The sequence below is a fragment of the Typopeltis vanoorti genome, chromosome 5 (assembly GCF_054136105.1).
Source record: "Typopeltis vanoorti isolate ZY-2024b chromosome 5, IOZ_Tvanoo_1.0, whole genome shotgun sequence".
In the NCBI taxonomy this organism is placed as follows: domain Eukaryota; kingdom Metazoa; phylum Arthropoda; class Arachnida; order Uropygi; family Thelyphonidae; genus Typopeltis; species Typopeltis vanoorti.
In genome coordinates this window covers 39,317,324-39,332,291 of record NC_143553.1, presented here as the reverse complement: position 1 = coordinate 39,332,291, position 14,968 = coordinate 39,317,324, and the positions used below count along the sequence as shown (strand labels likewise).

Below are 14,968 nucleotides of genomic sequence, written 5' to 3'. Positions count from 1 at the left end.
AGCACTTTGAACAATGTATTTTTGACAACATTTCTCCTGGAACTGCTCATTGGTTCAGATATGTAGATGACATTTTTATTATCTGGAATGGCTCTTCTGATAAATTACAACAGTTTTTCTCTAAATTAAATGCACTTCATCCAAGGATCCAGTTCACCCTAGAAGTAAAGTAAATAAGCAGTTAGCCTTTTTCCTCTTTTTTATCTAATGGATATAAGAATTTCTTTCATGGAATATAACATGGAGCAGAATTGAGGCAATTTGAATGCAGACATCATTTTATGCATCCAGCAAATTATCTACTTCTGGCATGAGACCTATCTTATGAATAACTCTAGCATTATTGCACATTATGGCAAAGTCTTAAGATAAATCTGATTGTTCTGCTTCTTGAAAGTGTCACTTCTGGAGTAGGGTGGAGGAAGTATATCTCAAAATTTTAAAGTTTCAGAGAATGCTCTTCTGCAAAGTCCATTTGTAGTATCACTTTTCTCATGCTAAAAATCCTTAAAAAAAAAAACATGTTTCTATCCCATTAAACTTTATGAAATAAGTTTAATATATATATTAAACTTATTTCACCATTATGCAGAGTTCAGTGTTTCAATGGAAAAACAAACTTTTTAGTCTTTCTCTCTCTCTCTCCCCTCTTTTTTTTTTTTTTTTTTTCATGGGATGAACTCTTTTCTTCCCCACCATGGCAGAACATCTTATGGAAAGAATTTGAATTCAAGCCATTAAATCATAATACACTGGCACTTTGAATTTTGCTACATGAACAATATACGCTGATAAATCCAGAAATATATTCAATAAGCATTATTAGAGTTTTGGGATTATCACTGCCCAGCCATCCATCCATTTTACAATGGAACTTGAACAAGAAGATAGCTATCTTGATCAGTGCATCACATTCTCAGTATTATGTCAACAGAGAGATATCTCAATGTAGATAAAACCAATTGGAGTCAAAACTCTAAAATAAAGGGCCATGCTGATAGTCAAGCATCTAATAGAATCAGAACAAGAACTCAAGTTTTAAAAATATACACTCCAGGAATGACTTTCATTATAGCCATTCCTATAATGTGCTCATATCTTTAATAAACTTTATTTCTTGACTCTTTCAAGGAGTCTAAAGACTCATCGAGGGAGGACACCTTCTCTACAACTCTCTGTCTCCATCTTCACCAGCTACTGCTCACTGCCACCACCACTAGTATTTTTTGTCTGCAAATTGCATGGTTGATTTGTCTGTATGAGGGATGAAAAACTTGAGTTTCTGGTAGAAAAAACCCTCCTACCTCTGTATGAGATTGGCTAACTCACCTTCAGTTGAAAAATTCCATATAAAGATTCCTCCCATCATGACAAGAATCAAACTTAGGCCTTTTCCGATTGAAAGGCGCATTCATCCAGTTGCTCTACAGAGGTGCTACTACTTGAGTACTTGTTCTGTAATGGGACTTCTTTAACTGTACCATATACTACTCTGACCATGGTCAGAGTAGTATATGGTACAATTAAAGAAGACAGGTCATCATTGGTATGCCACAGGACTGTGTAATTGGGCTGCTGCTATTTATTGTATATGATGGCAGCTCAAGTACAGAATTCCATGACATGCCAGTGCTAACCTACCTTACTTAGCCATGTTGAACTGATAACCATTATCCTTTGCCCAGACTGCTAGTTTGTTTAAATCAGTGGTTCTTAACCTGGCCAGTAGCTGTGAATGCTGAGGAGGGGGGAGTAAGCATTATAATACTGCTAATATAATAAAAGCAAAAAATTCCATTTTTAATCTAGCATCCCTATTTATATTGTGTTTGGCAACACTATTCAGAATATTGTATGTCTGATAATACTATTCAAATTTATTCGCTACTTATTTTTTAGAATTTTTACATTAAACATTAAGTAATAGGGCTACTTTTTGGTCTGAATTTTCTACATTGAAAATAATTAATTTGGGCTATTTTTAGAAGAATCCACTACTTTTATAAGCTTTATCTGCTACTTTTCCTAACGCCTATCTGACAACCCTGGTTCGCAGTTTACATCTGGCCCGTGGTATTGTGTGCCTCACTTTGTTGGTATTGTGTAGCATCAATATTTAAAATATGGAGTTATTCCATCTATAAATAATGAGCAGTTACCAATGTGCTTAATATGTGAAAAAACTTTCTCAAAACGAAGGAATGAAGCCATCAAGAATGATTGAGCATTTAAAAACAAAGCGTCGGAATAAAGCAAAAAAGGATGTGGAGTACTTTCGTGAATTAAAGAATAAATTTAAAAATTGTCCTTAAAGGATTAGTTGCAAAACAAAAGTAACCAACAAGGGAAGGGACTCATGTCTTACAAACTTTCAAAATTAATTGCCAAATGTGGAAAGCCACATACTATTGGCGAAACTCTCATCTTACCGGCTATAAATGAAGTTTTAGATACAATGATTGTCCCAGGTAAAAGTAATATAACGTCATTAGTTCTTTTCAACAATAGTTCAGCATCAACAAGAATTGACGAAATGGCAAAGGACATTGGGGGGGGGGGGGAACTGATGATTTAAAAACCATAGAATTTTCTTTGCAACTCAATGAGACAACATTACATGATAACAAAGCTTTGTTAATGGCCTACGTGCGTTATATAAATACTAATGAAGAAATTATTGAAGAATTTCTATGTACTGAACAACTGAAAATTGACACAAAAGGTTCTACAATTTTTAAAGTTGTTAAAGACTTTTTTTTAATGCTAAAAACATTTCTCTCACAAATATTATTGTGTGTGCAATTGATGGAGCCAGCTATGATTGGTCATCACCATGGATTTATAGCACATTTAAAAGAAACAGTTCCAAATATCTTCACAATTCATTTCATTCTTCATCGACAACACTTAGCAGTAGAATACATAAGACTGGATGATGTTATTAAAGCAGTGAATAAAATGAAAGCCCAGTCATACCCATACTTTTTTGGAACTTTGCCATGAAAATGAAGAAAATTTGAGCATCTTTTGCTTCACATTGAAGTTAGATGGCTCTCAAATGGAAACTGTCTGCGACGCTTTAATGATCTCTACGATACTGTTTCGCAATTTCTTAATTCACGTGATGAGAACACATGTAATGTTCTAAATAAGGAAAAGGTTGACATCGCATATCTTTCCAATATTTTCATCATATTAAATGAGGTTAACATCAAATTGCAGGAAAGCAACATGAATCTTATCAAAGCTAAGGGAATTATAAATGTTTTTATCAGCAAATTAACATTCTACAAGCAGAGCATTGCAAGACGAGATTTTCTGCAGTTTCTAAGTCTGCAAATAATAGATGATAATTTAATATTAGATACAGATTTCAATTGTTATTGTTCCCATCTTCTGACACTGAAAGAAGACTTGATGATTAGATTCAAAGGCTTTGAGCTTAAAATACTCAATTGAATCATAAATCCATTTCTTTCTGATGCCACTTCTGTTCATCCAAATTTGTGTGAAGAAGTTATTTACTTAAAAAGGATTTTGAAGCTCAAGTACAATGTGGGTATGAAACATTGTGACCAAACATGCAATACAAGTATTCTCATCTTTGGCAACAAATAAAATTACTGCTCATTGCTTTTCCTTCTTCATACTTGGTTGAGAAAGGATTCAGCATCGTGTTGTAATTGTTAGCTAAGCAGCAAAATAAATTGCAAATAAATGAAAGAGGAGACTTCATTTGTCGGACACTGAATCTGATATTGAAAAATTAAGATGTCATCAGGCTCTGGGTAGTGATTAATGATTGGCTTCTTAAATACAAGTTTACATCTTTTTTGAGCAAAAATTAATTTGTATCAAAGTCATTTTTAATTAATTGTCAGTTCATATATGTTGATGGTAATTTATTCTTGCCTAATAATATATTACAATTATCTTATTAGGTCATTAACCTAGTGTAAAATTGAGCAGGGGTGCCAGGCAAAAAAAGGTTAAGAACCACTGGTTTAAATTATCCAGTAGGATCTGTGTACCTCCTTTATTAACTATTGCTTGCCACAGTTCTCATTGGCAAACAAATTGCTATTGAGAATGATTTGCAATGGATACCTTTGCCAGTGATAGAGAGCAATAGTTAATAGATGCAGAGGTCCTGCAGTATGATTTAAATAGACTGGCAATTTGGAGAAAAGATAATAGTATAGTTCGCCCACCATTTCTAGATCCCTTCTTGGCTTGGTGCCAAGAATGGTCGATTCATGCTGAAGGGGAGAAAGAAATGAAGGATGTACGAATTGGTCGCAACATGCGAAATCACGTGCTTTCTTGTCTGTCGCTGTACCAGTACTAGCTTGATTTTTGTTGTTCTCTTTTTGCATTATTTTTTTATTATTAATTTGTATGATGGATCCAGTACAGTCAACAAGTTCTGTTGTTACACGTTTCAGTAGCTCTTGCAAAAGAATATTGAATAATGTGCTGACATTCTGCGAAAAAAGAATCGTCAGAAGGCCGTCTTCTTGTTCCCCTTTCTCAAGTCATAAAACGTGCAAGTGCAATTGCGGGCATATCAGGGTCGACTGTTAAAAGAATTCGTAGGGAATCAAAAGGTGAAGGTAAGCCAAAATTTAAATCTCCTAAAAAAAAGCACCAGAGAAAGAAAACCATCGAAACCGTAGCTTTGAATGATTTTGATGTAGACGTTATAAGAAGAACTATTCACGAATTTTACATGGTCGAGAAAAGAGTACCAACTGTTCCGAAATTGATTCCTGTGCTTAAAGAAAAAAATTAATTTTCCTTGGAAAAGAGAAACTTTAAGGAAATTACTTCATGAAATCGGATTTTGTTTTAAAAAGTCCCAGAATAAAAGGAAACTTATCATGGAGTGAAGTGACATTGTTTTATGTAGAACGCAGTATTTGCACGTATTAACACTCTATGTACATTTTTCCAACTGTTATACAAGCAAAATAGTTACACTTTAAAAACAGCAATGTTCGTAAAAGAAAAGCTAAATATTCCGACCTGTAATAATAAACAAACTGAGTTTGTTTATTATTACATCCCAGAAGACAGACTGATTACCCTATTAACGGAATGGATTCTCCTTTTTCTGACATGCGCAGAAGTATTGAGGGACCTCAAATCGGTGGGCAAACTATAAGTTCACTGTGGTAAAATAAGGTTATGCACTTTGGAATTAAAATATTATAAATTATATTGATGGAACTGGACTACAAGAAACTAACGAAACTATGGATTTAGGGATGATGGTGGAAGAGAGTTGAAAATCAGAAACATATTGTACTGATCGTTAAAAAGCACAAAGAATGACTTGGATGCTGAAACACACTGATTTGGAATAAGTAACTGTCTTTCTTTATAAATCTTTAATGTGATACATCCATACTACTGGCAGAGATTTTGTTGTTTGCATTTCTTGGAATGAGGCAGTGGAAAGGATTGCAAAATGAGTGACCAAAATAGTAATAGGGTCTGTGATGGAGGAGCAGAAAAGAGAATATACAGAGTAGGTGCTGGAAAAAAAAAGAAAAATACGTAACACATTGTTGGGCCTATACATTAGAAGTTGGTTAATCAACCTATAATACGTTAATACTGCATATGGGTCGAGAAAGGAGAAACTTCTTTACATTTCATTTAAAAGCCTGTATATTGTATTCCTTGGGAAATACATCATGGGAAGGACTGTTCCATAATACAGCAGTAGCAGAGATGAAGGAAGAGGAAAAGAAACTTCTTTTGTGGGTTTCAAGGTGTACTGTGAAAGGATGTTGGTCGGCAACTGTACGTGTTCCAATGGGCTTAGTACCAAGTGGGGGAATTATTGTTGCTATTTCAGACGAACATTTCCCATGGAAATATAAATTCTCCAAATGTGAGAGTACTATTCAATAGCTGGGCATTATTTGCAATTTGTATAATGTTAACAGCTGTTCAGAGATGAAGTAACGTCTTGATCAAAAGAGAAACCTAGTTTTTTGGAAGCTGAGGATGCAATGGTTGTGATGTGTTTATGCCAGGAGAAAGCCTGATGTCAGAGTCATTCCAAGAAGAGAAATCTCATCTTGTCTGGAAATTTTGAGTATTGTCGAAAATAATACTGGGAGAAAATTGTTCTTTTTTGTGAGAAATAAGACAGAATTTGGTTTTACTAGCATTGAAATTGACGAGGTTATCTGAACCCCATTGGAGGATGGCTTCGAAATCAGAATTGAGAGCAGTGGTGGTTGGCATTCTGTAAGTTGAGGTGAGTTCTGCAGAGTAACGTTTATCAAATGAAAGGAAGGAGTGCAATGTGCTCATTTGCAAAACTGTGTATTGGGTTTAAGATCAACTGAAGCAGTTCATTGATACATAGAGGGAAGCAGGTTGGTGAAAGAACAGAACCTTGTGAAACCCCGGCATTAGTTGAACGTCGAGAGGATAAGGAACCATCCACCACACACATAGTGTGTGTCCAGAGAAAAAGCTGGCAATCGAACTGCAGAAGTCCTGAGACAGATTAAATGATGGGAGTTTGCTTAGTAAGCCTTTGTGCCATACCCGGTCAAAAGCCCTGGAGATATCAAGTGCAACTACTGAGATTCACCAAACTTTTCCATGGCATTTGTCCAGAGATAGATGATATATATCAGTAGATCTTCTGTTAATCGGCAGCAACGGAATCCATACTGGTGGTCGTTTATTAGCTAGATGCCTTTGAGGTAGTGTGGGAATTGATAGTTTCTCTCCATTACTTTAGATAGGAGATGAGTGAGATAGGGTGGTAGATAGACAGTAGTGATTTGTTGCCCTTCTTGGGAATTGGTTGAATATAGCCCAGTTTTCAGACTGTAGATACTAGTGGAGTAAGAAAGTATAAACAGAAGACATAGGATGGGAGTTAGTGCTGGTGCACAAATCTTCAGGACAACCGAGGAATGCCTCCAGAGCCAGAAGACTTGTCTAATTTGGATAGTATATTTCTGATCTCTTTCTGGCAAAATGATATAGGGACATTGTATATTGGGCATCTGGAATTGTTGGGGGCATTTACTATTGTAAGCTATGTGTGCATTGGCGGCAAAGTGTGAAGCAGGAGATTGGCTTTTTCTGTGGGTGATGATGCAATAGAGCCATCTGGGTGATAAGGGTAGGAAGAGTGTTGGATAAAAGTTATGACTAATTGCTTTCTCAAGAGACCGAAAGGCTCAGCTACCGTTTGGACAGGCTTCAAGTTTCATTCTTTTTGCTCTTTCAAACTTTGTTTTGGAAGCATTGATAGTGCTTGAGCATAAGTGCTATAGGAGGATGGAGCTAGTTGCCATATTGTTGATTTTTCATTTAAATAGTCTTGGCACATCTTTTGGAGAACCAGGATTTAGTTAGGGGATGGCAGTTCAGCATAATGTGGAAAAAGTATGCTTCTGTGCCATTAAGGATTACTTTGGTGATATGTTCTGTGCATATGTTTGGGTTGGAAGGTGTGATTCTAAGTCCAACAATAATGCCAACTCTTGTATGGCTGTGTAAGTGTCATTGCATGGGGGAGAAGATGAGCACTGGATTGTTGTCAAAATTACCTGGGGTAGGACTAAATTCTCTGTGTATTTGGAAGGGTTATTGGTGAACAAGAGATATAGGGTGTTCGAGGAGTGGTTCAAGTTATCTAGTATTCTAGGTGGCATTTGAACAATTTGTTGAAAGTTTATTTTTCACTTGGTTGGATTATAATAAACCTTACCCCAGTCCTGAAGATACTTTCAGGTGCAAACTTTGTTTGCTCACACTTGGATAAAAGATTAAACCAAATTTATTATAGTCTAACCAAGTGAAAAATAAACTTTAAACATCTTTCTCTAAATCCTGAGTAATTTAATAAAACAGTGGCACACCTTTTGGCAACTCCTATAGGTAAAGATGACCTTGCTATTTCTTCTGCCTGGTATCTCCACTTCTGGACCTGGCTCCCACTGAAGAGACCTCAGTAAAGGTCGAAACTAGTCCTGGTAGTGGCCCTTCCCTTAATGCATAACATTATACATATCCGCAAGGAGATGTGTTTTGCATTATGGGCGATACTGAGATAGGAGTGATGTTAGCTTGATCCACCTTTGCAACGAGTTGCCTGGTGTTGTACTACCTTACCCCAGTCCTGAAGATACTTTCAGGTGCAAACTTTGTTTGCTCACACTTGGATAAAGGATTAAACTAAATTTATTATTGAGCAATTTGTATAAGGTCATTGGTGATGCCAAATGTTTTAGCATCTTTGCCTGTTGGATCAGTACAACTGGAGGAGGAAAGCAAGTTGGTTTTGGACATGGAAATCTCCCAGGAGGGTGATTTTGCTGTTAGGGAAATAGGAATGGAGAAAATCAATTTTTAAGGAGAGGAAATTAAAAAGCTCAGAGTGGTTGGTGACATTAGGGGAGCAATAGAGAGAGCAAATGAATTTGACTGAGTGGGAGAAGGGAGATTTTCTTCCAAAGAAGGTCAAAGTTGCGTGATTCTAAGTTGGGTGCTCTCTGGCAAGGTATGTCAGAGCAGATATCACCCTTGGGTCGAAAGGAGTTAAAGAGTGGATAGTTTGGAATGTTGAGATGAATAGTGCTGGGGGGGAGTGAAATTTGAGTTTCTGCCAAAAAGAGTAGGCGGGGTTTGGTAGACGAGGTGATAGTTGCTATTGAAGGTAGAGTTGAAGCCACAGTTGTCAGTGAAGTGGATATGCAAGGCTCTGTGGGGCATATATTTGACTGCAAGGGGCTTGCACATTTCCTATGCAGTGCCTGCATACTGGTTTCCATGCTGGGTAACTGGTAGTGGCATCACTTGATTTTTGCAGTAATTTAACTTGTTTGTAGTTGATGAGCCAACTGTTGTCTCCGTTTTGGCGGTTTTCTTCAAGTTGTTTTCAAAGTTGGCGTCCTTGTTCTTTATGGACAAAAGTTACATCGGGTCGAGCACATACATGTGTTTGGGGCAAGTGTCCTTGAACTTGTTATTATTCACTGTTATTAGTTTAGATGTGCTTGTTGGTGTGTCACAAGTCACTTTCACGAGGTGTGGAAAACTTGTTCTATCCTTTCCTTTATTTAAGTGCCCAAAATGATGGCAACCGATGATATTTCTAGAATCAAAGTTTCATTCTCCTGTTAATTTGCTTATTCATCTTTTAGTGATTTGCCATTTTCTGTTGAAAGTTCAGAATAACGGTATTAAATTTCTTGTTTTCAACCTCTATCGAGTTGTGTACTGTTAATGTGATTGGGTCACAGAGTTCATCGTCAAGAAAGGGTGCATTTGCATTGCAGCACTGATTGTCAAGTAATTAAAACTTAGCTTTCAGCATTCTTATTTTGGAGGGGAAAGTTTTGTTCATAGTGTTAAGTGTTGTTCGAGGTTTTCAACTCATTTACCTAAGTTCAGATGTTTTACAGAAGGAAGTCCCAGCGAACAGAAGAAGGGCTCGTTGAAATAGATGAATAGTTTGTGCAGGAAACATGTAGCCAGTGGTAACAGAAATCGCACAATATACCCTTTTTCTTATCAGTACCATCTTATCTTCCATTAATTTTATAGCTGTGGTACTTAGTATTATCATTGGGTTTGTTGGTGATTGACAGTGCTGTACTGGCAAGTCACACAGTTCTCCTCCGTTGTTGGCCTTTGTTGCCTCAATCTTTGCTTTGCACAGTAGGCATAGTGAGTGCTTACATGTGGCTGATTTTAATTGAAAAGATGGCTGACTTGATTCACTATATGGGAGCACAAGTTTAGATTAGTTCATTCACAAGTGATGAATGAGCAGAATGGGTTGCTAGAGGCAACCTGCTATTTTTGATTTCCATTTATTGATTAATTTGAGTAAAAAACACTTATAATAATGACAAAAAGTGGGAACACAAGTTTATAGTAGATTATTCAGAGGCTCAACTTCTGCCTGTTTAACAGCATGGTTAGCACTAGAAGTGGGATGTTTTGTTTGAAAAGTAAGCAGGAATGTGTTGCTAGATGCAGTTGTGTGTGTGTGTGTGTGTGTGTGTGTGTGTGTGTGTGTGTGTGTGTGTGTGTGTGTGTGTGTGTGTGTGTTTTTCAGTGAATGAGTTTGAGGAGCTATAAGCATGGTGAATGCCTCTCAACTGTAGTTGGCATCTCCTGTGATGAGCTTGGGCTCAGTGAAGATAACCATGTTATAATAATCAATAATAATCGCTTTTGTTTGCTGATGCTTGGGGAAAAAATAAGGTTGGAAACAATAATTTGATTTCTTGTCATGAATAATTTACTTTTCTTTCCAGAAGAAACAAACTTGATACAAAAAAAATAAAAATAAAATAAATAAAAAAATAAGTAAATAAAATTTGTTCTAGTAGTGGTATCTTCCTCTACCTTTTCCCCAGTTGAACTCAGTATCTGCACTCTGGAAATAAATAACCCTCATCTTATGTTGCCTCTCATTAATTTTTTTATTTTGATACTTTTCATCTACTTGAAGTCCATTTACAGCCTGTTTCTAAAAATTGAAATAAGTTAAACTCTCAGTAAACCATATTGTAAATATCATTATAGTGAACTCGCCCAAAGTAGCAAAGGTTATAACAATGGTTATCATTAATACTGATGAAAATTCATCGTAGCAAACCACCCTCCACTATAACAAACTGTCATTGGTTCATATGAGTTTGCTATGGTTAGAATCAACTGGAAAAGTTAGTCTATAAAAACTAACATCCCATAGTTTTTAGTTTATTCCTCTCAAAATAACAGGGTACATCTCCCATATCTAACTATATGTGAAAGCTTACAAGCTGTTAATGACTGCATGGATTACATCACATCACTCTTGATCTTACAGATAATCAAGATAATGTAGGCAAGTGGGATACAAAAGTGATCTCTGTCTACATCATCCACTGTTGGGCATATATCACAAGAAAGTTCAGAGAAGCTCAGGTGATCACTCTTGACTTTTCTAAGCATATGATAAAGTTGGAAGTACTTACAATATTTCTTAGTAAAATCATATTCTGCAGTCTTTTTTTCTCACTTACCATTAAATGGCAAGTTTCCTTCATGCATCTATCACTGTGTTATAGCTGAAAGATTTGTCTTCCAACTTTTGTGCAGTAGTACATGTATTCTGTGCTCCTGCATACCGAAAACAGAAATTCTGAATAACGAAATACACTTTGCATTTTTTTTTTTTAAATGTTGGTACTAAGTCATTTACTTATAAATCACTTGCACTTAAAACATAGTCATCTTGTTGAATGAATTCCAAATAATTTTAGTTTGTTATTTAATTAATATCAATTAAAAGTTATACAATTTGTTAATTATAGGTTCAGGTATTAGAAGAAGAGATAACAAGACTCAATAAGAAAGGTGGTGAATCAGACCATTACATTGTCAATTTGGTATGTTAAAATGTTTCCAAAAATTGTAAAATAATTTTTATTTAAAAATAAGGTGCTTATTACCCATTCCCTTTGCATTTGATATTGCAATAATATTGTTCTTTTTAAGAAATACAATAACATTCATAAAATTTCCTGGTATTTACAGCCAGTGAGAATACATATTAGGAATAATTACTGTATAATGGTTTATATTATTACTAGCTTTCTATCAACAGTTTTCATCCCCAAATTACTGATAAGTACTCTCAAAAGGCCTATTAGGATAGTGTGATAGTAGTATATTATAAGAAAATATAAAATCTGACAAGAACTTCAATCTTGTCAGATTTTATATTTTGGTCTCCTCGTTTCTTAGGGATCCAGTATTGTTAGATTTGATCTTGATCTACCTTACGGTCTTTTTCTTGCCATTCTGGTATCAAACAGTATTTTGCTAACCTTTCCTCTCCCATTCTGTATAAGAGACCATAATCCTGAGATTATCTCTGCTCATGCATTCTTGAATGCTAACCACATCAAGTTCTTTCTAATCTCATTTTTAATATGATGTGAGTTAGTGATTCCACCATTGATACCATCAGTTCACTCTGCTAATTTTTCTCAGAACTTTTATCTCTCCATAATTTATCTCGTATATGTGTAGGATTTAACTGATTTCTCTCTTATTCCATATGAATTTCTTCAACTGGTTCCCTGCTCTTCTACTTTTGCTTATTTTGTTGTTTATTTACATTTGCCATCATCACTAAAAAAATAAATATCTGAGGAATGTTGTCTATGTGTATAAGTTCTCATTGATGATATATTGCAGTTGATATTTTCCATGTTTCAAGCTATTTTGTTTACCCATATAGTTTGCTTTTATTGCTGATCTTCATACCAAACTTGTTAATTTAGTTATTTTGTTCACTTAAGGAGACCTGAAAGGCTGTGCTGAATTTATTTACGAGTACATAATCATCCTTATAATGTAAATAGCTGAGTTTAATATCTTTAAACTTCCTTCATAATATGAATCATAGAAGAGGTGCTGAATGAAGTGGGGAGGGGGGGGGATAACTTGCAGCCTTGTTTTACACAGATCACTTTCTTATATATCCTTCAATTCTAAAAGTACCAAATTACAGGTAGAAATGCATTACTTATAGTGTTTCATTTATGATATGATAATTTCTTTTGGCATCTTAGAGAAGTGTTCTGAAGACAAAATGCATTATAACAATACTAATATAATAACACATCATATAATGTGTTATTAAGAAATAATAATATTTCTATATGATTTTGATTTCACCTCATTATAAACGATGATATAAATTTAAATTTTTGCACATTGATTATAGTCAACTGTCACTGTAGGAAATGCACAGACACCACAGGGAATTTTTACAGCAGAAGATTTGCTAGTAAATTTTCTGTAGCATAGCATTGGTGCTTTGCTATAGAAAATTTAAGGAAAAGAATTCCAGGAGACTACAAAGCTTTCAGGATACAAAAACTAAGAGAGGCAGTGCAGGCAAAAACCAGCCTGAAAAAAATAGCGAAAGACTTAAATTTTAAACAGTCAAAACAGAAAAAATATACAGTCAATTCCATCTACTTTACAGGATCAAAATGGAGAAAAACATACTAATAGAAAAAGGATAGAAGAAATTGTGCAGAATTTTTATATTGATCTCTATGCAACTAAGTGCCAAGTTTCAGAACCTATCATTTCAAAACCAAGCAATATATCAGATGTACTTCCAGAAGAAATAGAACATGCCCTTAAGAAAATGAGTAAAGGTGAAGCCTCAGGACTTGTTAAGGCTGTTAAGGCTGAAGAAATCGAACAAGGTGGACCAGCTATTTTCAAAGCATTGGCTGCCAGATTCACGTGGTACTTCAAAGAAAGAAAGAAAGAAAGATTCCAGAGGAATGGAAGACTTCAAAAACCATAGTTCTATTCAAAAAAGGGAACAAAGAAGACATAAAAAACTATTGTCCAATCTGTCTACTCTCTCACACATATAAAATCATGAACAGAGTAATACTGAACAGAATCCAAATCACTCTCGAAGACAGCTCCAGTAGAGAGCAGGCAGGATTCAGACGAGGCTTCTCCACAATAGATCATATCCAGGTCATTTCACAATTAACAGAAAAATGCAGAGAATACCAAATCCCTCTGTTTTTCCTCTTTATTGATTTTAAAAAAGCATCTGATACCATGGAACACAATGCAGTCATCAGTGCCTTACTGGAAATAAATGTGGACCCTACTTACATCCACATGATAAAAGAAATTAACAAAAATCAGACCACACAAATAACACTATTTGATCAACCTATAAATATAGATGTAAAGAGAGGGGCCGTCAAGGCGATGTGATCTCCCCAAATCTATTTACCAGCACTTTAGAATACATTATGAAAAAAATAGATAGACCTAAACGGAGGAATAAGTATAGATGGTGAAAAACTACAAATCCTTATGTTTGCCGATGATCTAGTACTGATTTCCCACAACCCAAAAGACCTAGAAGAAAGGGGTGAAAAAATATACAAAACAGCAGTAAGATAGGCTTAGAAATGAATCTAGAAAAAACAAAATGGATCAAAAACATCTACATAAGTGACAGTCACCAATGTATTGATAACATCCCTATAGAACAAGTTGACTCCTACAATCACTTAGGACAAACAATAAAAATGAATAATGATTTATCTGAAGAACTAGCAAAAAGAAAGCAAGCTGAATGCCTATTATTCAACGGACTAAAAGAAACATTTACTGATCCAAATCTTGACATCTCTGCGAAGGCAAAAACTATTTAATAGTGACATTCTTCCATTACTCACATATGGATCAGAAACATGGAACACGACAAGAAAAGAAGAAGAAACTCTCAGAATAAATCAGCGTGCAATAGAACGCAGGATTTGTAACACCAGCAAAATGGAACATGTTAGAGACACGGAACAAAGAAAGAGATCAGGCATAAAAGATGTGGTAACTGCAGTATATGAAAGCAAGATGAGATGGGCAGGTTACATAGCCAGACTCAGGGATAATAGATGGACATATAGAATACTCAACTGGCAACTAAGAATAAAGAGAAAAGCAGGAAGACCACTTACAAGATGGGAAGATCCACTAGTGAAATCTGTTGGTATAACATGGAAAAGAGAGGCTCAAGATCGAGATCGTTGGAGTCATCTTTGTGACCTGCACTCATGGAGAAATTCTGAGTGAAACACAGGTCCATCAAGGTAATAGTAACTGAATTATTTAAATTTGACGTTATTCCTTGGATGTTTGTATTTTTTGTTTTTTTGCAATTTCTTATTGTAATGGAGGCAGGAGGTAAAAAAGAAAAATGTCTTTCAGGATCACATATTTCATCATTTGAAATAATGTACTATTGAGACCAGGTTCCAAAGCACTAGGTATGTTCTCTTTGACCAGGACACTAGTTTCTGTAATCACCAGTTGTTTTTATTATATTGCAATGTATGAAATGCTAAAATTAGTTCAAATGCTGCCCTACATCATTCATATA

General features: G+C 35.3%; 1 protein-coding gene across 2 annotated transcripts in view; it reads left to right on the top strand.

Annotated features, from left to right (window-relative positions):
• Nucleotides 1-14,968, top strand: part of Golgin104 (coiled-coil domain-containing protein 186) — a 502,507-nt gene that overhangs the window by 258,174 nt on the left and 229,365 nt on the right. For both annotated transcript variants that reach the window (XM_090392368.1, XM_090392369.1), the window contains exon 10: nt 11,349-11,423. In XM_090392368.1, the coding sequence (XP_090248494.1) occupies nt 11,349-11,423 (75 nt within the window). The remainder of the gene's footprint in view (nt 1-11,348; nt 11,424-14,968) is intronic.